At 37.8% G+C, this 25372-nt stretch overlaps 1 protein-coding gene across 1 annotated transcript; it reads left to right on the top strand.

Moving 5' to 3' along the window:
- The first annotated feature begins 3116 nt into the window (after nucleotides 1-3116).
- LOC126591335 (uncharacterized) lies at nucleotides 3117-4338 on the top strand. The gene has a single exon (XM_050256995.1). The coding sequence runs from the start codon at nucleotides 3294-3296 to the stop codon at nucleotides 4053-4055; it is 762 nt and encodes a 253-aa protein (XP_050112952.1). The 5' UTR covers nucleotides 3117-3293; the 3' UTR covers nucleotides 4056-4338.
- Nucleotides 4339-25372: the final 21034 nt, after the last annotated feature.

The following is a 25372-nucleotide window of genomic DNA, read 5'->3' on the forward strand; positions in this document are numbered from 1 at the left end:
TTTATTGAATACATCATACCAAATAAGTAAATAATGTACCTAAACCATGGTACCTATACCACAGTATCTATAGCATGGTACCTATATCATGGTACCTAATACAAACTACCTGCAAATTAAAAAAACATTATTAGAATTTTAATGTACCTCAACCATGGTACCTATGTTGGATTAGTGTACCTCATTTCTATAGTGCGCCAAAATATAGAGGAGCGAATGGCATGAGAACTATTTGAAACCATGTGCAGTATGTGGAGCAAAAAATAATCACAAAGCGACACGTGGATTCTTGGGTAAAAGAGGACAAAAATACCCTTGAGGCATACTGGGATTCTTACGCGCAAGCAACGGGCAATCATCTCTAAACAAAGTCAAAAGTGCCCACAATAGGTAACAATTTAAAGCCTATTTCATCAAATCCTTTCTATAAGGTAATTCCTAAAACCTAATTTATTCTATATATTTTGTATTCCATTATTTAGCTAATCAATTAGCTAAATGATATTTTCCTTTCATATTCCCTAAAAATTGATTAATTAAGGGATTAATTACCTAATCAATCCCTTAATTATCAATTAAAACACCCATCCACACCTAAAACTACTAAGAGGCCGGCCACCCCCCTTTTCCTAACCTTTTTCACATTTCTCCATTTTATTACCCCATTTATACAAATAATCAATTTTGTAACTCCTAATTAAACCTAAATTAAACCCAAAAAACCCTAGCCACCTCCTATCCCTATAAATATACTCTCATTCTCACCAAAAAAGCCAATTCAAACACTTTGGCAAAAATCCCAAAATTCTCTAAACACTCTTTCTCTCTAAATTTTAACTTTGGCATCGGAGGTTCTTCGGCCAAAGCCCCCCCAATTTATCGTGGGCGCGTGAGGCTCTTGGCCTTAACCTAAGGTGTTAATTGTTTTGTAGGTGCAAAATTGTCCAGGATCAAGGAGGAAGAAATTTGCATCCACACAGTACACATATGCAGATCATATACAAATATTGAACTAATATATCAAGTATCCACAAACAAACAAAAAATCCTAACAAAAACCCATGTACACGATTTTAGTGAAAATGCTAAACTTCCTAGACAAAGAAACGAATCTGCACAACATCATAGAAGAGGACGATGAAAGATTCATACAATTGAACTTTTGTGTTTAAAATGGACAAAAGATGAAAATATATTAAGTAATAATTGCACACTCATAACTCAGCATTTAAAATTTGTTATTGTCCATAATCACATATGGGCAATGTTGGAAAAATAGAATCAATAAAACCACCAAAAAAATAAAAGCTGACATATTGACATGGATGTATAGTCAAAGGACTATAATCAATATTTAATCTTGCATAAGACATTTTTCTAACTATAATCTTAAGCAAGGATTAAAATCACATTTACCATAAAAAATTTGATAGTCTGAATCAACTCTCCTGGGTTTATTGCCCTTCATCCTCCAGGCATCGAAATAATAATAAAAAAAATTAAACATACTTACATGTCCAGCTCAAAAGATAAAGAAGTATCGTTAATTTCTTCATGCTCATTCCAAGTTCAACAAATAAGAACCCCCTTCGTTACATGATTTCTTCTTCCATGTCAAAGAAAATCAAAGGCAAACTAAAAGGAAAAAAAAAAACATAAATATGAATGCAAATTAAACTGCAATTAATCGCTTAAAATTGTTGGTTTTTCTTTTCTGTATTCACAAATCGAAATGAACTCATGCAGCGGAGGAAGTGATGATAAAAGGTTGGAATGTGGGAGTCTGAAAACCGAACGGAAACTGTTGATAGCAGTTGCAAAACTGAACGGAACGTGGTGACCCCTTCTCCCACATTATTTTTTTTTTAATTTTCTTTGAGTTCTGCATAACTTCGCCCAGGGGGGGTGGGTATTTAATTGGGAATTTGAGAGATTTTCATGGATTTGTAATCCATGGATTTTTATAGAGTTTAACTAATTTGTAGAGATTCCATGTAAAATTTTGATTATATTCCCTCGAAATCTCATGGGGAGGTGTGAGATTTGTGGATGCTTAAAATACACTACAAAATCTCTCAAATTCCCTCTAAATCCTCTACTTTTCCAAATTCTTTAAATTCTAATTCTAATTGAATACACCTGAAATGTTACAAACTTCTTTAAAATTATAATTAAATACACCGGGATTTCTAAGGATTTTAATAAACTATCTTAAAATCCTGATTGAATACACATTGAATTTCAGAGAATCACTTAAAATCCTGATTGAATACCCTTAGATTTATTAAAAGAATTAAAATCCCTCAAAATCTCAATTGAATACACCCCCAATTCATCACTGTCTCTTTTTTTCTTTTTCTTTTTAAATTTATTTTGTTTTCCAACACGTTTTATGTTAAGATTTTTTTACCAGTTTATCCTCCTTTTTTGAATTTTTTGGGTTTTGGTTGTGAAAAAACAAAGGGGCATTTTTGATATTTTGGAAAGCTTCACCTAGTATTTGACAAAATATCTTTCCAGGTCTTGACAAAAAAAAAAACATCTTTTTAGGTTGCCTCAACAAATTCTCTCAATAGAACTCATCATATTGCTTCAGCATATGTCAATATCGTTGACATGTAAGCAACCTGGTTCAGCTAACGACAACATGCCCACCAAATATTCGACAAAATATCTTTGTAAATAAACTAAAATTTTTTACGTGTTTCACGCTCTATTTCTACCAAAAAAACTTGGACTTTTAACAATGAGACTCCCAAAGTTCGAATCATGGATCCGCCACTGCATATAGTTTTAATTAGTTATGAGTAGATATGGGATACGGAGTAATGAGTGATATTCCATTGGGTAAACGTACATGGCTAGCAATTAGCTAAAGCGTAATTAATTGGCAGAGAAAAAGACATATATGACGAATGAAATGAATGGATGAAAGAAATTGACGGTAGCTAGAGAAGTGGCTAAATATAACCTAATATTTGTTGGAACGAAAAACAAGAAAACAAGTAGAGGTACAGACAGGTCGCGGTGGATCACGGTCATATATATAGTGAGAGAGAAAGGGAGGATGCATCGATAGCGGAAGTTAATTTGGTATATAAGGTGGTTGCTTTCCAACACTCCCTCCAAAGTTTTCTCCCGCATCTCACCCTGCTCGCCGCAGGGGAGGGGATCGATAACAGAGAGGAAGCGCGGGAAGAAGAAGAAGAAGAAGAAGACGACATCGACAGTCAGCCGTCACGTAACTAGGTCTAGGCCCGGCCCCATAATTAACCATAGCTTATTAATTATTGATGGAACCCAAGTTAGACAGCGTGATCATCATTGCCGACACCACCAACAAGGGTCCGGGTCCTATTATTCCTAATGGCGATGTTATCGATATTAATTCTAAATCCGATGGAGATCGAGATCATGGGCAGGATCATCATGGTTATGTGGGCGCCATCACAGCCGCAGCACCAGCACCAGCACCAGCACCAGCACCAGCCGGTAATAATTACAAAAAGAAGCGCAGAGGAGCTATACAAATTCTCCAGGTGGCCGCCTTTATGCTCCGACGACGCCGTTCATCTGACAAATTCAAATCCAAATCAATTCCGGCCTCCATCGAAGCAGAAGCAGTGGCTTCTTCAAAAAGCACGTGGAAGCGCCTCGTAGGGTCCATCCGTCCCTTGCACCTCCAAAGCGGCAGCAGTAACCCATCGACGCCGTCGGCCTCCTCCGCTAGGAGCACGCATGAACGTACTTCTTCAATTGAACGATACGAAGACGTGCTCCTACCACCCATGTCTCCGGCGCGGACTGACGACCTCTCCTCCGAAGATGGAATGTCCAGCCGATACGCCTCTGCTGTCAGTCTCCAAGAGCTGGACCGGACGGAAGATGACGACACCAATGCCATCGCTGCCTGTCCTGGTGATGCCACTCATGACCAAAATATTGACGCCAAGGCTGAAGAGTTTATAGCTCAGTTCTATCAACAGATGAGGCTTCAGCGCTTGGATTCCATCGATCGTCGCTACAACGACATGAAGAACAGGTCAATTGGTTAAGATCGACCGATCCATCAATGTACCTAGTACTACATGCATGCATGTGTGTCGCTTCAATTTGGGTCGTATATAACATGGCTGCTGCTTAAAATACAACTAATTGCAAAGCTAACATGCACCTGGCACTGCCTTCACTTGCGTTTTGCTGTTTGCACGCATTCACGCCGGCTAACTTGGGTTCCTTAATTAAATATATATACACATGGGAAACGTACCTACCTAGCTAGCTGCATATGTACTACCTGATTTAATAAAGTAAATAAATGTTTGAACCATATATCAATCTATGCTGCTTTATCAAATTAATACATCTTTTGTAAATTTTATGCTTATATAGGCGTTCGTTATTTCCGTTCAACTGGAGTCCACGCCTAGAAATACATAATTTATTTGCTTACACAAACTAGATAATTAAGTTCCTCACGTGAGTAGAATCACTAACCCTAACGTTCTAGCACTTAGTTCAATATTGATATACTTGATGCCACTCAGTACTACATGTTTGGTGATATTCATCTTCACTTGTAAATGTGAGGTCTTAGGTTCAAATCTCGTAGATGACGAATTTGATACCAAATTATGTTGTTCATGACGTGGCTTAGCCGAATTCCCTCTCTCTCTTTAGTGTAAAATATATTTTTGTAGTAAAAAAAATATCGATATACTCGTTAACTCTTCTGCGTACCAAGAGAGAGTTAGGCCTGGTTTGGTACCGAGGTGATTCTGAAAAAAGCTGGTATCAAAAAAAGCTGGGAGCTTTTTTGTGTTTGGTAAACATTCAGTTTCAGTTTTTTTTCACAGTTTTGGGTGAAAAAAAGCCAAAAAACAAGAAGCTGCAAAACCAGCTTTAAAAAACCGGTTTTTTTTTTCACATCTATTTTACATAAAAGTTTACCAAACACTATAATACTGCTTTTTTTTTTCAAAAGCATTTTTACAAAAAAGTTTACCAAACACTCTACAGCTTTATTTCACAGCCACTTATTTTTACAGCACATCAGAATCAGTTTTTTTTCAAAGCACAACAATACCAAACCAGCTCTAATAACCTCCAAAAGTTAAACTCCTACATTGAATGATGTACTGGATTCGTGATAAAACCCCATAAGCCATAACAGGGCCATCTTTAAAATTTTGAGGGTCCAGTCCAGCACGAAAATAACTAAGGAGGTCTTTATATTCTTGTAGTACGACAAAAGAGACTATTATTAACATTATTTTACAAAAGATGTATAATTTATCAAATGATGAAATGATAAAAAATTCTATAACTAAAAAAGGAGTATTTTTACTCACCACCTTATTTATCACCGTTAGATAAGTTTGAATTTTAAGATTCGTGTAGTAGATAGGCACAAATCTCGAAATTCAAACTCATTTACAACAACAACAACAACAACAACAACAAAGCCTTTTCCCACTAAGTGGGGTCGGCTATATGAATCCTAGAACGCCATTGCGCTCGGTTTTGTGTCATGTCCTCCGTTAGATCCAAGTACTCTAAGTCTTTTCTTAGAGTCTCTTCCAAAGTTTTCCTAGGTCTTCCTCTACCCCTTCGGCCCTGAACCTCTGTCCCGTAGTCACATCTTCGAACCGGAGCGTCAGTCGGCCTTCTTTGCACATGTCCAAATCACCAGAGCCGATTTTCTCTCATCTTTCCTACAATTTCGGCTACTCCTACTGTACCTCGGATATCCTCATTCCCAATCTTATCCTTTCTCGTGTGCCCACACATCCCACGAAGCATCCTCATCTCCGCTACACCCATTTTGTGTACGTATTGATGCTTCACCACCCAACATTCTCTGCCATACAACATCGCTGGCCTTATTGCCGTCCTATAAAATTTTCCCTTGAGCTTCAGTGGCCTACGACGGTCACACAACACGCCGAATGCACTCTTTCCATCCAGCTCGTATTCTATGGTTGAGATCTCCATCTAATTCTCCGTTCTCTTGCAAGATAGATCATAGGTAACGAAAACGGTCGCTTTTTGTGATCTTCGCTAGATTGCTCCGGTCATTAGTGTGGATAAGTATATAAATGGATAGAGATAGGAAAGCAAACACAAGATGTACGTGGTTCACCCAGATTGGCTACGTCCACGGAATAGAAGAGTTCTCATTAATTGTGAAGGGTTTACACAAGTACATAGGTTCAAGCTCTCCTTTAGTGAGTACAAGTGAATGATTTAGTACAAATGACATTAGGAAATATTGTGGGAGAATGATCTCGTAATCACGAAACTTCTAAGTATCGGAGTGTGGTGTCGTCTTGACTTGCCTTATCTGTCTCATAGGTAGATGTGGCATCTTCTCTGGAAGTACTCTTCCTCCATCCAGGGGTGGTATCTTTAACTGGTGGAGATGCACAAGGTAATGTATCAATTTCACTTGAAGCTTACTTGTAGTTTCAGGCTTGGTCAAGCGCGATACAAACCATGTAGTAGGAGTCCCCCAAGTCGCCGGGCTAGGGGGTCTGCTGAAAGAGGTGACAGACAAGGTAAGCAATCAGAGCTCCGACTAATTGTTCACCTTCTCCCCATCTTGCAGCAGCATGAAGGATAAAGAGAAGAAAAATGAGAAGAGATGATATGAGATACTTTTGCTTTTGAAGAAGTAACTTTCCACAGGCTTATTCTTGAACTGAGCTGGAGGGTTTTCTGGTTTCCTCCAAAGTATAAGGCCGACTGAAGAATTTGAGGGTCAAAACAAGTCCATCAAATCTAGAGTACGTTCCACCCTGCTGATATGGGATACTTTTGCTTTTGACAGAGTAATGGATGTATCGGCACGTGTGCTGTTACGCTTGTCTCCACATGCTTCCTTGTATCCTTCGCACTTGCCCTATCTGTTCCTCAAGCAGATGCGGAATCTTCCCTGGAAACATAAGATGTTGAAGATGAGTACTCGAGAGCAATGCCAGGTAAGTAATCAGGTAAGGGGTTCCAGCCAGTCAGTTCCTGGCTGGAAGCTTGATTCCAAGTGCTGACTGATTGCTCTCTTTCTCCTTGTCTTGCAGGTAAAAACAAGGCCAAAAGAAAAAACAGGGAAAAAGCATGATATGGGATACTCTTGCTTTTAACCCTGATGATATGAGATATTCTTGCTCTAGTATAGCTTGTTTGCAGAGGTATTATCGGGGGGAAAGAAAGCTGAATATTTCGAAAGGCTTTGTTGGGAGTGCCCTATCAGATATGATGAAGGGTTGAGCATTTTTGCAGGTCTGCCCGTCCGTTGGGGATGGAGGTCGACATATATAGGAGTCTCCCTAACAACAAGTAGTAATGCTATTCCTTTACCCTGCTTGGTCATAGCACGGTAGTGGGAGCTGCCAGTTTCACATGTTTTAACTCTGTCAGAGCACTTTGAAAAAGTGGTCTGTGGTATCTGGCTCTCGAGATTCGGAGAACGATGCCTCTTCGATTTTTGAGAAAGCAATCATGTTGGGGGTCTGACTCTCGAGATTCGGAGAGCAGTGTCTCTTCGATTTTTGAGGAAGTAATCATGTTGGGAGTCTGGCTCTCGAGATTCGGAGGGCGGTGCCTCTTCGATTTTGGAGCAAGCAATCTTGTTGGGAGTGTTGTCTCGAATGTGAGTAAAGGTTGGACATGTTTGCTAGTCTACCTTGCCACGAAGCACAAAGGTTGACACATAGGGACTTTCCAATTATCCAGCAATGGTACTGTTCCTTTACCCTCTCTTCGATTTTGAGAAAGTAGTCATGTTGGGAGTCTGGCTCTCGAGATTCGGAGGACGGTGCCTCTTCGATTTTGGAGCAAGCAATCTTGTTGGGACTGTTTTCTCGAATGTGAGTAAAGGTTGGGCATGTTTGCTAGTCTACCTTGCCACGAAGCACAGAGGTTGACACACAGGGACTTTCCAATTATCCAGCAGTGGTACTGTTCCTTTACCCTTGTGGGTAATAATATGGTAGCTAGACCTTCAAAATTTATGTGTCTAAACTTTGTTAGTGCTGTTTCTTTGCTATTCTTTTACCTTTCTTGGTACTTTGGCAAAGTGATCTGTGGTACCCATGAGTTATTGTTGCGTGTGGGAAGTGGGTGATTGAACAGTAAGATTCATGTGCTTTCTACTTCACCAGAAGTCTTCGACAGAATGCCCATAATTTCTGCAAAGCTGAGTGTGCGTGTGACAGGTGCTGACAAGGCTAGAAAAGTAGGTGCCTCTTTGATTTCTGAGATCGGCCCTCGTGGTCTCTGAGCAGCCCAGCTTTTGAGAAAGCGAGCGCCTCTTCGATTGATTCGGAGAACGGTGCCTCACCGATTTTTGAGAAAGCAATCATGTTGGGGGTCTGGCTCTCGAGATTCGGGGAGCAGTGTCTCTTCGATTTTTGAGAAAGTAATCATGTTGGGAGAGTGGCTCTCGAGATTCGGAGGGCGGTGCCTCTTCGATTTTGGAGCAAGCAATCTTGTTGGGAGTGTTTTCTCGAATGTGAGTAAAGGTTGGGCATGTTTGCTAGTCTACCTTGCCACGAAGCACAGAGGTTGACACACAGGGACTTTCCAATTATCCAGCAATGGTACTGTTCCTTTACCCTCTCTTCGATTTTTAAGAAAGTAGTCATGTTGGGAGTCTGGCTCTTTAGATTCGGAGGACGGTGCCTCTTCGATTTTGGAGCAAGCAATCTTATTGGGAGTGTTTTCTCGAATGTGAGTAAAGGTTGGGCATGTTTGCTAGTCTACCTTGCCACGAAGCACAGAGGTTGACATACATGGACTTTCCAATTATCCAGCAGTGGTACTGTTCCTTTACCCTTGTGGGTAATAATATGGTAGCTAGACCTTCAAAATTTATGGGTCTAAACTTTGTTAGTGCTGTTTCTTTGCTATTCTTTTACCCTTCTTGGTCAGAGCGATGTAGTGGGAGCTGCAAGCTTCACGTGCTCAACTTTGGCAGAGAACTTTGGCAAAGTTATCTGTGGTACCCATGAGCTATTGTTGCGTGTGGGAAGTGGGTGATTGAACAGTAAGATTCATGTGTTTTCTACTTCCCCAGAAGTCTTTGACAGAATGCCCATAATTTCCGCAAAGCTGAGTGTGCGTGTGACAGGTGCTGACAAGGCTGGAAAAGTAGGTGCCTCTTCGATTTCTGAGATCGGCCCTCGTGGTCTCTAGGGAGCCCAGCTTTTGAGAAAGCGAGCGCCTCTTCGATTTCTGAGATCGGCCTTCGTGGTCTTTGAGCAGCCCAACTTTTGAGAAAGCAAACGGCTCTTCGATTTCTGAGATCAACCCTTGTGATCTCTAAGCAGCCCAACTTTTGAGAAAGCAAACGCCTCTTCGATTTCTGAGCAGGCGCCTCTTTGATTTCTGAAGCTCCGTCGAGTGCAGATTTTTATAGGGGCTGGCATTAAGTTCCAAAGCACACTTGAATCTCCACCAGTAGAAGCTTCATTCTTGCACTTCTAAGATCTTGATTTGTCCGACCTCTTCTCTCTTCAACACCTTTGAAAATGTCTGGCCCCTCCGACCGTCGTTTTGACTTGAACCTTGTTGAAGAGGCAGCCCCGCCTTCTCCAGACAACATATGGCGCCCATCCTTCGTCTCCCCAACTGGTCCTCTTACCGTTGGGGATTCCGTGATGAAGAATGATATGACCGCTGCGGTGGTGGCCAGGAACCTTCTCACTCCCAAAGATAACAGACTACTTTCCAAACGGTCTGATGAGTTAGCTGTTAAGGATTCGCTGGCTCTCAGTGTTCAGTGTGCAGGTTCTGTGTCTAATATGGCACAACGCCTATTTGCTCGAACCCGCCAAGTTGAATCATTGGCGGCTGAAGTGATGAGTCTCAAACAGGAGATTAGAGGGCTCAAGCATGAGAATAAACAGTTGCACCGGCTCGCACATGACTATGCTACAAACATGAAGAGGAAGCTTGACCAGATGAAGGAAACTGATGGTCAGGTTTTACTTGATCATCAGAGATTTGTGGGTTTGTTCCAAAGGCATTTATTGCCTTCGTCTTCTGGGGCTGTACCGCGTAATGAAGCTCCAAATGATCAACCTCTGATGCCTCCTCCTTCTAGGGTTCTGTCCAGTACTGAGGCTCCAAATGATCCCCCTCCGGTGCCTTCTCTTTCTGGGGCTCTACCGACTGCTGAGACTTCTCCTAAGCAACCTTTGTGAAGGCTCCCTCTTGTGTGTTTATTTTGACTCATGTATATGTACATATTTGTAGCTTATCGGGGATATCAATAAATAAGCTTTCCTTCATTTCAACGTATTGTGTTAAATACACCAAAGCCTTCTTCGCTAAGTTCTTTGAATTTTCTTTTGTTGAAGCTTGTATGTTGAAGCTTTCTGAGTGGAGCATGTAGGTTGGGGTAGTGTTCCCTTAATTTCCCGAGTGAGGAAAACTTCTTGGTTGGAGACTTGGAAAATCCAAGTCACTGAGTGGGATCGGCTATATGAATCTTAGAACGCCAGAAAGCAGCCTTGCATGAAATTCCTTTCTGAAAATTTAAAAGACCAGCCTAGGCTAAAGAGAGTCAAAGAGTACTATATTTGTTAGTTATGGTAGTATCGATTTCAAAAGTTTTTAAATCTTCAGAAATTAACACAACAAAAATTTTGTTAAAAAAAAATGATAACATTTGTCCAAGCATCAAATTAATCAAATTGCAATGGAGAAAGAAAGTATCATAAACATATTTAGGGGCCTTCTTGAATTTGAAGGCCCTGTGCCATTGCATTGCTGGCTTCCCCTCACTGACTATAAAGGAAGCCTCACTGACTATAAAGCTCATATAAGTAAGTATGCAATGATAATATTTTAGGAAAAGTAAACTAAGATAAAAAATCAGATGCATAATTTCTAAATATTTTAATAGAGAAATACTACACTTACCATATTTGTACGGTTAATATGGGTTATTTTCAAGGAGGGAACAAGGTCATGAAATTTTAGTCACTAATTTCATTATCACCTTATTAGGCATGCAACCATCATATAGCTCATCTGAATTTTAAACGAGTAATAATACAACCCGAAGTCATGCAACGACACCGCCAATTTAATATCAACTCCTATAGGAATGAGATATTTATTTAAATTTGTTGTTGGCTTATAATTTAGAAATGTGATCGTGTAAATTCTATTATATCTTGGGATATCCTTATGAGATTCTACCATATCTTATACTTTAGATATTATCCTATTAGAGTTGTAATTTTATTGGGGTAAAAATTTACATTCCCTACTACTATAAATAAAGGCAACAATGGAGTGAGAAAACACGCCTCAAAATGCACCCAATTCTCTCTATACTATGCCGCACCTCTCTACAATAAATAGGTCATACAACTTTTATGATTAACTTATTATTTTATTAAATTGAACTACATGCTATTGATTCAATTTAATTTTTCTATGTTGAACGTGATACAACGTATTGGAGACGAAATCGTTGGTTATGGAGACAGATCGCCTACAAATTCAAATGCTCAATTTGTTTTCTGCCAATCAGGTTTTATAAAATCCAAGTTTGATATTTTCAAGTATCATGATGCATGAAAACATTCCATATGATGCATGAACCTCCTAAATTTATAATTACCTTCATATATATATATATATTGTGTATTTCATATATTTGTCAAAATATATAGTTCATGCATAACACAATAATAAATTTTCTATGCGGAATTTGTGAGTGAATGAAATGAAAGAAAATAAAAGCAATTTTGGATTTTTCAAAACCCTAAATTCGAAAAAAAAAATAGAAAATTCACGGTCGAGCCGCAAAAAATAGAAAATTCACGGTCAAGCCGCAAAAAATAGAAAATTCACGGTCGAGCCGCGCCCTGGTGTTACGCCGAGCCAACGACAAGCTATGCCTGGCTGACTTGCATCCAAGTCGCACCGAGCCTACGCCATGCCAAGCCTGCAACTTGGGTTAGCGACCAGGATAACGTCATTCTAACGCCAGCCTTTCATCAACAGCCATCTGGGCTTGTTGCTCGAACTAGACTAGGCCTAATGCCTGAGTTTCTCGGTAATGGGCTTCACGCTCTCGGCCTGTTTTTAGAAGCCAGCTTTTGTTGGGCTTCTGCTTGCCCTCAGCTTGCGCCTCCAACAGTTTTTCTGCGCTGCTAGGCTTGTTCTCCCATGCCTCGGCCCATCCCCGAGCGAGTATGCTGCTTATTGGGTTGCTTTTCCCTCTAGCCTGCAACTTGCATGGAAGAGTTGGGGCATCTTTGCAGCCTGCCCCTGAGCCCAATCTAAGGCCTGCAGCTTTGCTGCAGGGCCGTGTACCAGGCAGCCAGCAAATTCGTGTTGGACTACGATAATTTTTTATCCATTGTCAATTTTGGCACCCCCGCTTGCTAGCTACTAAATATTTTTGGTTGCTCAAAAGAGTTGGAAACTATATCAGTTGTTTATGAATCAGCCTTCTTGGCCTGTGGGACTGCCTTGGTTTCTGACAATCCGATCTGGAATACCCATGTAGCTCTAGTATCACTCTAACGACTTTTCAGTCATTCTAACCCCATGAGTGCCACGTGTCATGGGCCCAAAAATCATAGTCTCATAATTGCCCCTAACTATGATTCTGAGAGTGCACTCCGCTTGAGGATGGATTGTTACCAACAAACCAGAAGTGAATCATTCTAGAATTACTTTTCCAGAATGTGTATCGAAATGACCTTCAACTTGCTTGTTTGATTCGAAGCTAGCCAAGTCTGGCTAGTCATGCTTGTCTCTCAAAGATCTGATCTTTAATAGTTCCAAATCATATTGTAAACCTCTGATCAGAGTTTCGAGTGTATAGCTAAAAGGTTGGATGCATGGCGGAATGTGCCTATTTTATTTTATCTTTGAAAGAACTTAGATGCCTTAGGAGATATTTTGCTAAGTTTATTTCACTCAAGTCTTTAATCATGTTAGAGTAAAATACTTAGAACTTTTCATCATTTTTCCGAAATATAGTTTTATCCGACAATTTTTTTGGAGTTCTAAACCAACTCGGAGTTAATAAGCAGCAAAGTCAAGTATGAATAAGTTTGCAAGCTTATGTGAGCTTTGGTCCCCTTGATAACATTGCAGAAAAATGTTATCTCATAAACCTAATGTTTATAAAGATTTCCATTGCGATAATCAGAATACCATCTTACTCCGACACCAGGTCTAAGTCCTATGAAATGTCTCTTGCTTCGAAACTTTTTTTGATGTATTGATCGAATTAAGGATGTGAAAGTGAAGGATCTTGTCCAGAATTATCTCTACATCATAATGCCAGTCTGACATGTTTCAATAGCCTTGTTGGCCAAGCGATAATGATTGATAACACTTGCAAAAGATTAATCTAAATGTTGTATGAGAAATCGAGCATGACTTTGATTTTGTTTGTTCATTTCACCTTGCACCATTTTAGGTATGAAGATTTTAATAACGCAACATGTAACCAAGAAAGGTCTTCCTTCACAGTTCGAATTGCATTTTTGTTCCTAGAGAACCCTAAATGAAAAGTTCGTTAGTGACTTGGTTGCTTGCACGTGGAATCGAAAAAACCTTACGATCATTTTGACATACCTTATATGCATTAGACTTGAGCATTTCTGATTGGTTTACACTTAGCTGGCTTTGCTAAGCTACTTTCGAGAATCACAGTTCCACTAAAATAAAATTTCATTGAGGATTCCTAGTGTGGATGCCTTATTCAGTTTTACTTTAGGCATGAGATCAATGTAAGACGTACTTGACTTAGTACGCTAGTCCGGGATATAATTAATTGTACTCTACGGTCAAAGTTCAAAGGCACTACTCCGATGATTTTCGGTTCACCCTTTTCGATTATTCCCTCGAATGGCCAGAGCCTGGATTTGAGTAGGTAACCCACAACCCTTAGGTTGTTTAAACATTTTGGAAGCTGGATGGTACATTTAAAGCTTCCAGACAATGGGGCCATGTCCCAATGTCTGTAGTCTGCCTAACATAATCATGCTTATATATGACTCGAGTTTCCCAAACTGTTAATTGAAACACCACAGAATAGGCTTTATTGCAAGAGACTCATCTAACACAATTATTTTGAATTTGTTTTAGACTTGCACTTTTGCATAGTTATAAAAACAGTGTGATATTATGGGATATTGGGGTATTGATCGGATCATATTTATATATATTTTTACTTCAAATTCACTCGTCTTTTCTTGGTTAGTTCCTTATATTTTTGAGCTATTTACGTTATTTTTGTGTTTATAGGATTTGTTATGCAAAGAAAATAAAAATAGAACAAGTGAAATTTTATGTAATAAATTCGTCAAACTGTCTGTGTAGATCAGCTTTTAAATAAAATTAATTAAAAAAATAATAATAATGATAAATCATGATGATGTTTGAAACATCATCATGATTCATGTTTTGTGGCAGGAAGAAAGGCATAACAATGGAATAAAAATAGGAGGAAAGGGAGAGACTCACGGGGTTGAAAGGCAGAAAAGAAAGAAAAACAGAAATAAATAGTGGGAGACAGCTACGGATCCAAGGAAAAAAAGGCAGCAAGGCTGCCAGAAAGAAAAGAATAAAAGAAAGCTGCCTTGCAGCACAGCGGGGGGAGATAGAAGAAAAAGGGGGAGCTGCCTTTGGGCAGCTCGCAGAGACGCAATTGGGGGGGGGGGGGGGGAGATGGAGCTGCCTTTGGCAGCACGGGGTCAGAGAGGATAGAGATACGGGAGGGAAGCAAATAAGAAAGAAGAAAGAAATAAAGGTTAGGCTGCACAGAAAAACAGGAGAGAGGCAAATGCTGCCTTGCGGCAGCAGAAACTGACGCGGGCAGAGGAGTCCACACAGGAGCACGGGAAACGAAGGCTGCCCTTGGCAGCGCAGAAATAGAGGGGAAGGAGAGCACAGAGGTCAGAGGCAGACTGAGTGAAAAGGAACAGCTGCCTTGCGGCAGCAGAAGAAAAATAAAAGGGTTGTATATTTTCTCAAACTCATGTTTAATTTCTGGTTTAATTTGAAGATAATGTGTAATTAAATTTATTTTGGCTAGAGGTTAATTCGAAACCATGAATATATTTGTAATATGAATTGATTACCTTCGGTTGTGATTTCATAAGTTGTGATTTCAATTTACTTATCCGTTCGTATAAAAACTGATTTGTGTATGTTGGTTGAGAGTGCACGCTTAATTTACATGCATGAATTTGATGCTAGAATATAAGTGAATTTCACCTAATCGTTATGAACTTATTTTCACAAGTAGTAAAGGTTGCTAGTCACAATCACGTTAAGTAAATTCTTGGCAAGAGTATCATGCTTTTCATAGTTACGAATGCCTCGTCAATGCTTATAGTTTTCACAAAGTTTAATGATCTTTGATTGTATCGCTATTGTGCTTTTCACGTAGGGGACTTTTGAAGAATGTTTTGAATTGTTGTATGCGTTTTTCCGTCCAATTCAATAACTTAAGGAAAACTTGAAGATTAAAAAAGTGCTGTTCACGGTTAATCTGGAGTATTGAGATTCACAATTTATTAAAAGAACAACTGGAAATCATTTTGTATGCAAGTATAACATGTGTGGAGAAGAACCCTCTAGCTAGTCCGTCATTTATCATTTTCCCTTAATTTTATGTTTTTGTCAATTCTGTAATTTAATTAAGTTTAATTTACTTTTCATCAAAACCAAACACCCATCAATTATTAAATTATATTATTTAGTTAGTTTTCTTTATTGTTAGTCTTTTAATTTAATTTCCGTCCATTTCAGTTCCTAGTGTTTAATTTAATTGTTTTCATTATTTTGAGTCATTTTAAGTGTGTTTCGAGTTATTAGAGTTTTTAGCCTAATTTTGTGTCCTTAAGTCTTGTTTAATATTTTTAAATTAATTTAGAATAGATTAGCAATCCCTCCTAATCCCCGGCCTAGAACGATACCCTACTTACATCCATACTACAATTGTCAAAAAGAGGGTTTAATTTGTGTGTCGAGTAAATTCACGCATCAAATTTTGGCGCCGTTGCCGGGGATTAGCAACTTTGCTAATCCTTTTATTTTTGTTTTTGTTTATGTTTATATTGGTGTTTGTGTATTTTACTTTTGATATTTGATTTATTTTTCTTTCTTTGATTTTAGGTTCAAATGGAGCCGAGGGAAATTTAAAGGAAAGATGCGTCCGGCTAAAGACGTTAAATCAAGCGCTTCTTGGGAGGCAACCCAAGCATTCAACGAAGGGAGACTTTGGAATCACTAACCCAATCAGCTTTGCATTCTTCCACCCTTATCTTTACTGCTTTCATTTTGTTTTGTTTAATTAGTTGTGTTAATTGGTTGATTTCTGTGAGTTTGTGTTATTTAGTTTAAGTGTGGGGGAAGGTTAACCAAAGTCTCTTTACATTAATTTACTTATATAAAAAAATAAAAAAATAAAAAATAAAAAAAAAAAAAGATAAAATTTAAAATTAATGAAAAAAAAAAAATACATAAAAAATTAAAAAAAAAAAATTAAAAAAAAAAAAAAAAAAAAAACATAAAAAAAAAAAAAAAAAAAGAGTACAAATATTTTACAATGATGTAAACTAATAGTATTCATTGGTCGGGTGATGCTTCAGTAGTAGGCGGGGCTTCAGCAGTCGGCGGGGCCACAGAAGGAGGAGGCGGCAGAGGTTGATCAGTTGGAGCTTCACTACGCGGTGCCGCTCCAGAAGACGAAGGCAGATGTTGTTGGAACAAACCCACAAACCTCCGATGATCAAGTAAAATTTGACCATCGGTGTCCTGCATCTGGTCAATCTTCCTCTTCATACTGGTGGCATAGTTGTGTGCGAGCTTGTGCAATTCCTTATTCTCATGCTTGAGCCCTTTAATCTCTTGCTTGAGACTCTGTATTTCAGCCACCAAGGATTCAACGTGACGAGTTCGGGCATATAGGCGTTGGGCCATGTTGGATACGGAACTCGCACACTGCACACTGAGAGCCAGAGACTCCTTAACAGCCAATTCATCAGACCGTCTAGCGAGCAGTCTGTTATCTTTAGGAGTGACAATGTTCCGGGCCACCACCGCTGCTGTCATATCGTTCTTCATCACCGAAGCCCCAACGGTAAGGGGACCAGTGGGGGATATGAAAGAAGGGCGCCATATGTTGTCTGGTGAAGGAGGAGCTGCCTCTTCACGAATGTTCAAGTCAAAACGTCGATCAGAAGGGCCAGACATTTTCTGAAGGTGTTGAGAAAGAAGAGATTGGACAGGTTAAGATTTCGGAAGTGCAAGAAGGGAGTGTTTACTGGAGGGATAAGTGTGTTGTGGAACAAGCTTAACGCCTCTATAAAAAGAAGAAATCGGAGAGGCGCTCCTCAGAGAAGCGTCCTCTCGCAAATCGAAGAGTCGGGGCTCCTTTCTCAAAAGCCGGATTCTTTTCTCAAAAGAGGCGTTTCATTTCTTAAAGGCTGGGCTTGCTCAGAAACCACGAGCCGAACCCCGGATTTCAAAAGATCAATTTGTCCAGACGTGTCGTCACTTGTCACACGTAAATTGCTTTGCGAAATTCTCGGGCAGTTTGTCGAAGCACCAATTCAGAAATCGAAGAGGGAAATTCAACAGTCAAAGACACGCTAGCTTTCTCAAAAGCTGGGCTTCAACCCACGGGCAAATCTTCTTTTCCAGATTTATCCGCACGTGTCACATGCTACCTCTACAATCGACGATGCTCAGAGCTCGAAGCGCCGATTCCAGATACCAATGAGGAATCTGCTTTGCGGAAATTACGGGCAGCTTTGTCAGAAAGCGCGTAATTTGTACTATTCATCCATCCACCGGCTGCCGACAATGAGTGAGAGAATAGTTCCGGTTGTGAAGAAAAGCCCTATAAGTATCTACCTTCGCCTTCCACAGCAAAAGCACACTCTCTCAACACACCCTCTCAACACTTCTTCATCTCCGAAAATGCATTCCCAAAGAATCCTCCTAAGTTACTCTGTGTTCCTCATTCCTTGGGATACTCCTGCGAACAACCCATTCAAAGCAAAAGTATTTCATATCATGAAGGTTGAAAGCAAGAGTATCTCATATCATGCTTTCTCCCTGTCCTTTCTCCAGCCAGCACTTGCTCTCGAGTACTCATCATCTTGTGTTTCCTCTTCGTCTCTTACGTATAAGGGAAGTGAAGATGATACCTCGAAGCATGTGGAGACAACGTGCTGATTCATCCTCAACTAAGGACAAGGAGAAAGAGAGCAAGAGGTGGGCACTTGGAAAGATTGAAGAAAGAAACAGACCAACACCTCTCCCTCGTGCCTGCCCGCCATGCAGAGGAAACAAGCAGAGAAGAATGCAGCTTGCACAATCATCCCAGCAGAAGGAGTCTGAGATGAAGAACAAGAGAAGCTGCCACATCTGCTTGGAGAACAAATAAGGAACTGCAACATTCCCAAAGAGCAAAGCTCCGCCGTACAATATCATCAAATAGTAAAAAGCTAAGTGTCACCCCGTTCAAGAGGAAAGCTGTGGAAAGTCAACAAGCACGACCAATGATTACTTATTAGTTTTATTCATTATCTTTTATCGTAATTTTCAATTTTTCGTTTGCAATTTTTTTTTAATTAATTTTCTTGCGTACTTAACTGAATTATTTCTTTTCTTTGCAGGAACTTTTGGTTATTTCCACCCTTGAAGTTGATTGCAGAATTTTAGCTTGGGGGTCATCGCTTGATTTTACTGCAAATTAGGGAAGTTTTCAGTCCAATCGCGTTATTTTGTTTCTTATTATTTATTTATTTTATTTTATTTTTTTTATTTGCATTATAGTGTTTTCTGACATTGGGGACAATGTCAAGTTTAAGTGTGGGGGTAGAAATCTCCAGAATTTCATTTGTCTCTGTGTTGTTGTTTTTTGTGTTCTTAATTAGTTTTGTTTTTTTTTGTGTTCTTAATTAGTTTTGTTTTCTTTTAAAAAAATAATAAAAAAACAAAAAAAAAAACAAAACTATATAAAAAAAAAAAAACTGTGTTGTTGTTTTTTGTGTTCTTAATTAGTTTTGTTTTCTTTAAAAAAAAAAAAAAAAAAAAATCGGAAAATTTAAAAACTCCAAAAATATTGTCTTGTTTCCCTTATTGTTTTGAATTAGATTTTTGTTAGTTTCCCGACCCAATGATATAATTGGATAAAATTTGAACCATGATCATCAAGAACTTAGTTAACATGTGTTTTGTGAAATTCCTAATTCTCTTGTTAGTTTTGTACATGTTTGATCATCTTTGAAAAACCAAATGCACATAGCCTTGTTGATGTGAAACTAAAGCATGACTTAAAGCTTCATATGTGAATTTAGTGACCATATACATCCTATGTGAGTTTTTGAGCCTATTGAAAGTGTGTGCATTTTTCATACACTCCTATTCTTTTCATGTGTGATGAACTTATGTGAGATACATCTCTAGAACTTGCGTAACGATCTTTCGAAATGTTTGTCATTGATTGCATGAACTTGGAAATGATAGAGGCATTAGGTTTACCACCATGGCCCAAATAACCATGTTTCCCAAAGAAAAATGATATCATTAGATTACAAATTTGAGCCGTGTATGTTGAGCCTTTTATTTCTTATCACCAGATATGCATACCCTTATACCTGAAACATTTTTTCCTTACCCTTTCCAAGCAAGCTAGTGAGCAATGTGAGATTGTCTTATGGGAAATGTTTGTGAAGTACTTGGAAGGTGTTTGGCAAAAGAATAAGTGTGGGGGTATTTCATGTTTGTATAAAAAAAAAAAAAAAAAAAAAAAAGAGAAAAGAAAAAAGAAAGATTGTACACAAAGAAAATAAAAAGTTGTTCAAGTTTCAGTTTAAGAGTGTGGTTGGAGGTGCTAAAAGAATCGTTGGAAAGGTTGAGTTCTTATAAATCTAAAGAAAAGAATTGCTTGCAATGTAGCTTGGAACTTGTGTTTACCTATTCTTTCATTTCAATAACCCTCTCCCTAAACCTCATTACGTCCAGTAAAAGTCCTCTTGATTTAAGTTTTGCAATTATGATTGTGGAGATGAGATCTTTATGCAAGCTTATGGTAGAAATTTCATATTTGATTCTTTGAGCGAAACACATTAAAACTAAACACATGTGTGATTGAGTGCATATCCCGTGAGAAGGTTGCTAGTTTGCATATGATGATTTTAAAAATAAAAACTTGAAATTGCATTAGCATGGCTATCTCACACACTACACTTCAAGGATGATTCAAAGATTACTGCTAATATTTGAATAAGAAAGATGAACTTAGATTAGTTCCTTGATGCTAGCTATGGTTCTTGATGATTTGTTTTCTTGAATGAAATTCTATGAGGGTCACATAGAGGGAAGCTAATGTTTTTCATGTTATTACTTTTTCATGTTTTCTTTGTTTTGCTCGAGGACTAGCAAAAGTTAAGTATGGGGGTATTTGATCGGATCATATTTATATATATTTTTACTTCAAATTCACTCGTCTTTTCTTGGTTAGTTCCTTATATTTTTGAGCTATTTACGTTATTTTTGTGTTTATAGGATTTGTTATGCAAAGAAAATAAAAATAGAACAAGTGAAATTTTATGTAATAAATTCGTCAAACTGTCTGTGTAGATCAGCTTTTAAATAAAATTAATTAAAAAAATAATAATAATGATAAATCATGATGATGTTTGAAACATCATCATGATTCATGTTTTGTGGCAGGAAGAAAGGCATAACAATGGAATAAAAATAGGAGGAAAGGGAGAGACTCACGGGGTTGAAAGGCAGAAAAGAAAGAAAAACAGAAATAAATAGTGGGAGACAGCTACGGATCCAAGGAAAAAAAGGCAGCAAGGCTGCCAGAAAGAAAAGAATAAAAGAAAGCTGCCTTGCAGCACAGCGGGGGGAGATAGAAGAAAAAGGGGGAGCTGCCTTTGGGCAGCTCGCAGAGACGCAATTGGGGGGGGGGGGGGGGGGGGAGATGGAGCTGCCTTTGGCAGCACGGGGTCAGAGAGGATAGAGATACGTGAGGGAAGCAAATAAGAAAGAAGAAAGAAATAAAGGTTAGGCTGCACAGAAAAACAGGAGAGAGGCAAATGCTGCCTTGCGGCAGCAGAAACTGACGCGGGCAGAGGAGTCCACACAGGAGCACGGGAAACGAAGGCTGCCCTTGGCAGCGCAGAAATAGAGGGGAAGGAGAGCACAGAGGTCAGAGGCAGACTGAGTGAAAAGGAACAGCTGCCTTGCGGCAGCAGAAGAAAAATAAAAGGGTTGTATATTTTCTCAAACTCATGTTTAATTTCTGGTTTAATTTGAAGATAATGTGTAATTAAATTTATTTTGGCTAGAGGTTAATTCGAAACCATGAATATATTTGTAATATGAATTGATTACCTTCGGTTGTGATTTCATAAGTTGTGATTTCAATTTACTTATCCGTTCGTATAAAAACTGATTTGTGTATGTTGGTTGAGAGTGCACGCTTAATTTACATGCATGAATTTGATGCTAGAATATAAGTGAATTTCACCTAATCGTTATGAACTTATTTTCACAAGTAGTAAAGGTTGCTAGTCACAATCACGTTAAGTAAATTCTTGGCAAGAGTATCATGCTTTTCATAGTTACGAATGCCTCGTCAATGCTTATAGTTTTCACAAAGTTTAATGATCTTTGATTGTATCGCTATTGTGCTTTTCACGTAGGGGACTTTTGAAGAATGTTTTGAATTGTTGTATGCGTTTTTCCGTCCAATTCAATAACTTAAGGAAAACTTGAAGATTAAAAAAGTGCTGTTCACGGTTAATCTGGAGTATTGAGATTCACAATTTATTAAAAGAACAACTGGAAATCATTTTGTATGCAAGTATAACATGTGTGGAGAAGAACCCTCTAGCTAGTCCGTCATTTATCATTTTCCCTTAATTTTATGTTTTTGTCAATTCTGTAATTTAATTAAGTTTAATTTACTTTTCATCAAAACCAAACACCCATCCATTATTAAATTATATTATTTAGTTAGTTTTCTTTATTGTTAGTCTTTTAATTTAATTTCCGTCCATTTCAGTTCCTAGTGTTTAATTTAATTGTTTTCATTATTTTGAGTCATTTTAAGTGTGTTTCGAGTTATTAGAGTTTTTAGCCTAATTTTGTGTCCTTAAGTCTTGTTTAATATTTTTAAATTAATTTAGAATAGATTAGCAATCCCTCCTAATCCCCGGCCTAGAACGATACCCTACTTACATCCATACTACAATTGTCAAAAAGAGGGTTTAATTTGTGTGTCGAGTAAATTCACGCATCAGGTATTCCCTATATTGCAAAAAAGTGATGCGAGAAAGAACAAAGTCATGTGATGAACAAAACATCCACATTCTTGAAAGCAAAAAATGTGAGTTTAGGGTGAAGATAGCAAGGTTGCACATTCCTTTGCGATCAGTAGCGACGATTTAAAAAAGATCATTCTCAGCTTGAGGGTTTTTGTCCTAAATATGCAGTTCCCGATGCTGGCCCTTGCTAAGTGCTTGAGTCATTACATAGGATGTTATTTCTTTGACCAAGTTGACTTAGTGTACATTAATTGATCGAATTATATTTGAATCAGTTCGAGGCTTATAAGGTTGGAGCCACACATGATTGGGGCTAACTCAAGTCGGAGTGTAGCTCATGCGCGTGGCTTGTTATGATTCCATGCCCCAATCTTTGTTTGTGAATCTTAAAAGCATGTAAAATTTTGTATTTAATCATGTATACAATTAAATAATCAAAGGCACTTATCTCTTGGAGCACTACCATGAGTTATTCCAAGGTTTTTCACCCAATGGAAGAGCCTTCAAATTGTTTCCCTAGTCGGAGTTCAATCCTGAAAAAGTGGACTATGCAAATCCGTGAAAAAAAATCTCTGCTTGCATTGTTTGTAGTAAAACATCGATATTTTCTTCATAAGGGAATGAAAGTATAAGCCGTAAAGTGTTGTGGAAAGCTGACATCAGTAGCTTTCTAACGACATAACTGTCTAATTAAGTCTGAAGAAGTCCAATTTAGTCCGCAAAGTGGGTTGATATCCAAGGAGGAGTATTGTATATTATATTTATTATGTGGTTGTTCAGTCAATATGTAATATCTTGATAATTTTTCGTATAAATCCTAAAGCCTATAAATAGGTCAGGGTCGGATCTACTAAGGGACATGAGGAGTTAGCTGATCTTCCTAACTTTGGCAAATCTCCATGGAAGACCTAAGTGCTGCCCCTTTGATGCTTAGAATTTCCCTTGAGATATGCCTCCAACTGCTCGATGAACTACAACAATGAATGGGTAGGGTAGCGATGGTGAAGGTTGCATCACGTATCTTCTTTGCTGCTGATTTATGTGTTTTGGACGTAGCAAAACCAAGTCATTTTATTATATCTAAAAAAAAAGGTCCTAGCCACAGAGAAAAGGTAAAAAAGAACTTAAGCTTCTAATCTAGACATATATACACTCAAATCTTTAAAATCCTAATTTCTACCAAATCCCGACCCAATTTCAGATCTTTAAAATTTCAATTTTCCTTGTATTCATAATGAAGTTATTGTAACAGTTTCAAATTCTCTCATCTCTCCTTAATAATGGTAAATTTGGTAAATTTAAATAATAATAAAGCTATAATACGATATTTTCAAAAGATGAAACCGTGTCATGAACAATGTCACTTATAATGGATAATTGTAGGGGGGTGTATTCAATTGGGATTTTGAGGGATTTTATTTCTTTTAATGAATATAGGGGTATTCAATCAGAATTTTAAGTGATTCCCTGAAATTCAAGGTGTATTCAATTAGAATTTTAAGATAGTTTATTAAAATCTTTAAAAATCCGGGTGTATTCAATTAGAATTTTAAAGAAGTTTATAACATTCCTGGTGTATTCAATTAAAAATTGATTTTAAAAAATTTGAGAAAGTTGAGGAATTAGAGGGAATTGTAGAGATTTTGTAGTGTATTTTAAGCATCCACAAATCTCACCTCTCCCCATGAGATTTCGAGGGAATTAAATCAAAATTTTTTATGAAATCTCTACAAATCAATTAAACTCCATAAAAATCCATAGATTTATAAATCCATTAAAGTCTCTCAAATTCTTAATTGAATACACCCCCCGTAGTTTGTAATTTTTTTAATTTCATGAATTATGAATGATGGAGTTATGATTTAATTTTTACGGCTATTTATTGTCGAAGAATTACTTGTGAATTTTTACATGCAACCCCCACCAAAACAATTTTTTTTGAATCCACCACTAAAATGGGCTATCTAATAAAAATAAAAGAAAACTAATGAAAAGCGCTTGAAAACTTTGAGTTTTAACGATAAGGACAAAATAAAGGGTAAAGTGAATAGTATATGGATTGACTTTTTAGTGTAAAAATGTGGTTTTTCATTAAAGTGAATAGTACCGGGAGTTTTTCGTTAAAGTTCCCCAAAAAATAATAGAGCTACTTAGTACTACGGTCTAGTGATATTCCTCTTCACTAGTAAATGAGATGATTTATGTTCAATTCTCGCCAAAGACGAATTTGAACCACTTTATTACTAACCAATTATGAGATTTAGTCCACCCCCTGCCCCCTCGAGAAAAACTTGTGTGAGGCTTGACTTGCCATTAGACGATGCGGATTGGCACTACCATGCACTCAAAATTTTCCACATGGTAAACCTTAAATATAATATTTACCATATTTTTATGTTTAAAGTTTCCATAATTAATATTACTCTTAATTAATATTCTAATTCATCTAATCTTCTATAATTTTCTTTTCTTTATCTGTCTCATTTCCTTCTCAGGTTGTCCCGCTCCTTTTCTTGCATTTCTTTAGAAATACTCTTTATTCTCTGTTTTTCCCTATATTGTATTTCCAACAAGCGGGCTTAATTAATAGCCAATCTTGGTTCCGAAGGTTAACCAATTTGCAATTACATATGGAAACGGATTCGATGTATTCCATAATATCAGTTGAATTCTTAAATTTCCATAATTCACTCCAACTAAAGTTATGAGGAAAAAAAAAAAACCCCTATTTATTCTGAAATTTTTTTGAAAAAGATTAGACTTTTGACAACTCACGCTTGCTTACGAAGATTAGGACATATAATTTCCTCATTAAAACAATTTACATTTTTTCTTTTGGTAAAAGAAAACCTAATTTGTTTGCGTCTGTGCAGAAAGTTCCCATAGGTGTTATATATATATACACACTCAGGACCAATTATTATTTTAGCAATTTTTATAATAATAATAATAAGTGGAAATGTCTTAGCTATTTTGTTAAATGACCGAATAAACAGTCACAAACGTGTTTGAGTAGGATGAATGGATTATTAATTTAT

The sequence above is a fragment of the Malus sylvestris genome, chromosome 11, assembly GCF_916048215.2.
Source record: "Malus sylvestris chromosome 11, drMalSylv7.2, whole genome shotgun sequence".
NCBI classification, from domain to species: Eukaryota; Viridiplantae; Streptophyta; class Magnoliopsida; order Rosales; family Rosaceae; genus Malus; species Malus sylvestris.

Bases quoted from the DNA above. Each gene is read 5' to 3' on its own strand.
- LOC126591335 (XM_050256995.1), top strand. From the start codon at position 3,294: ATGGAACCCAAGTTAGACAGCGTGATCATCATTGCCGACACCACCAAC.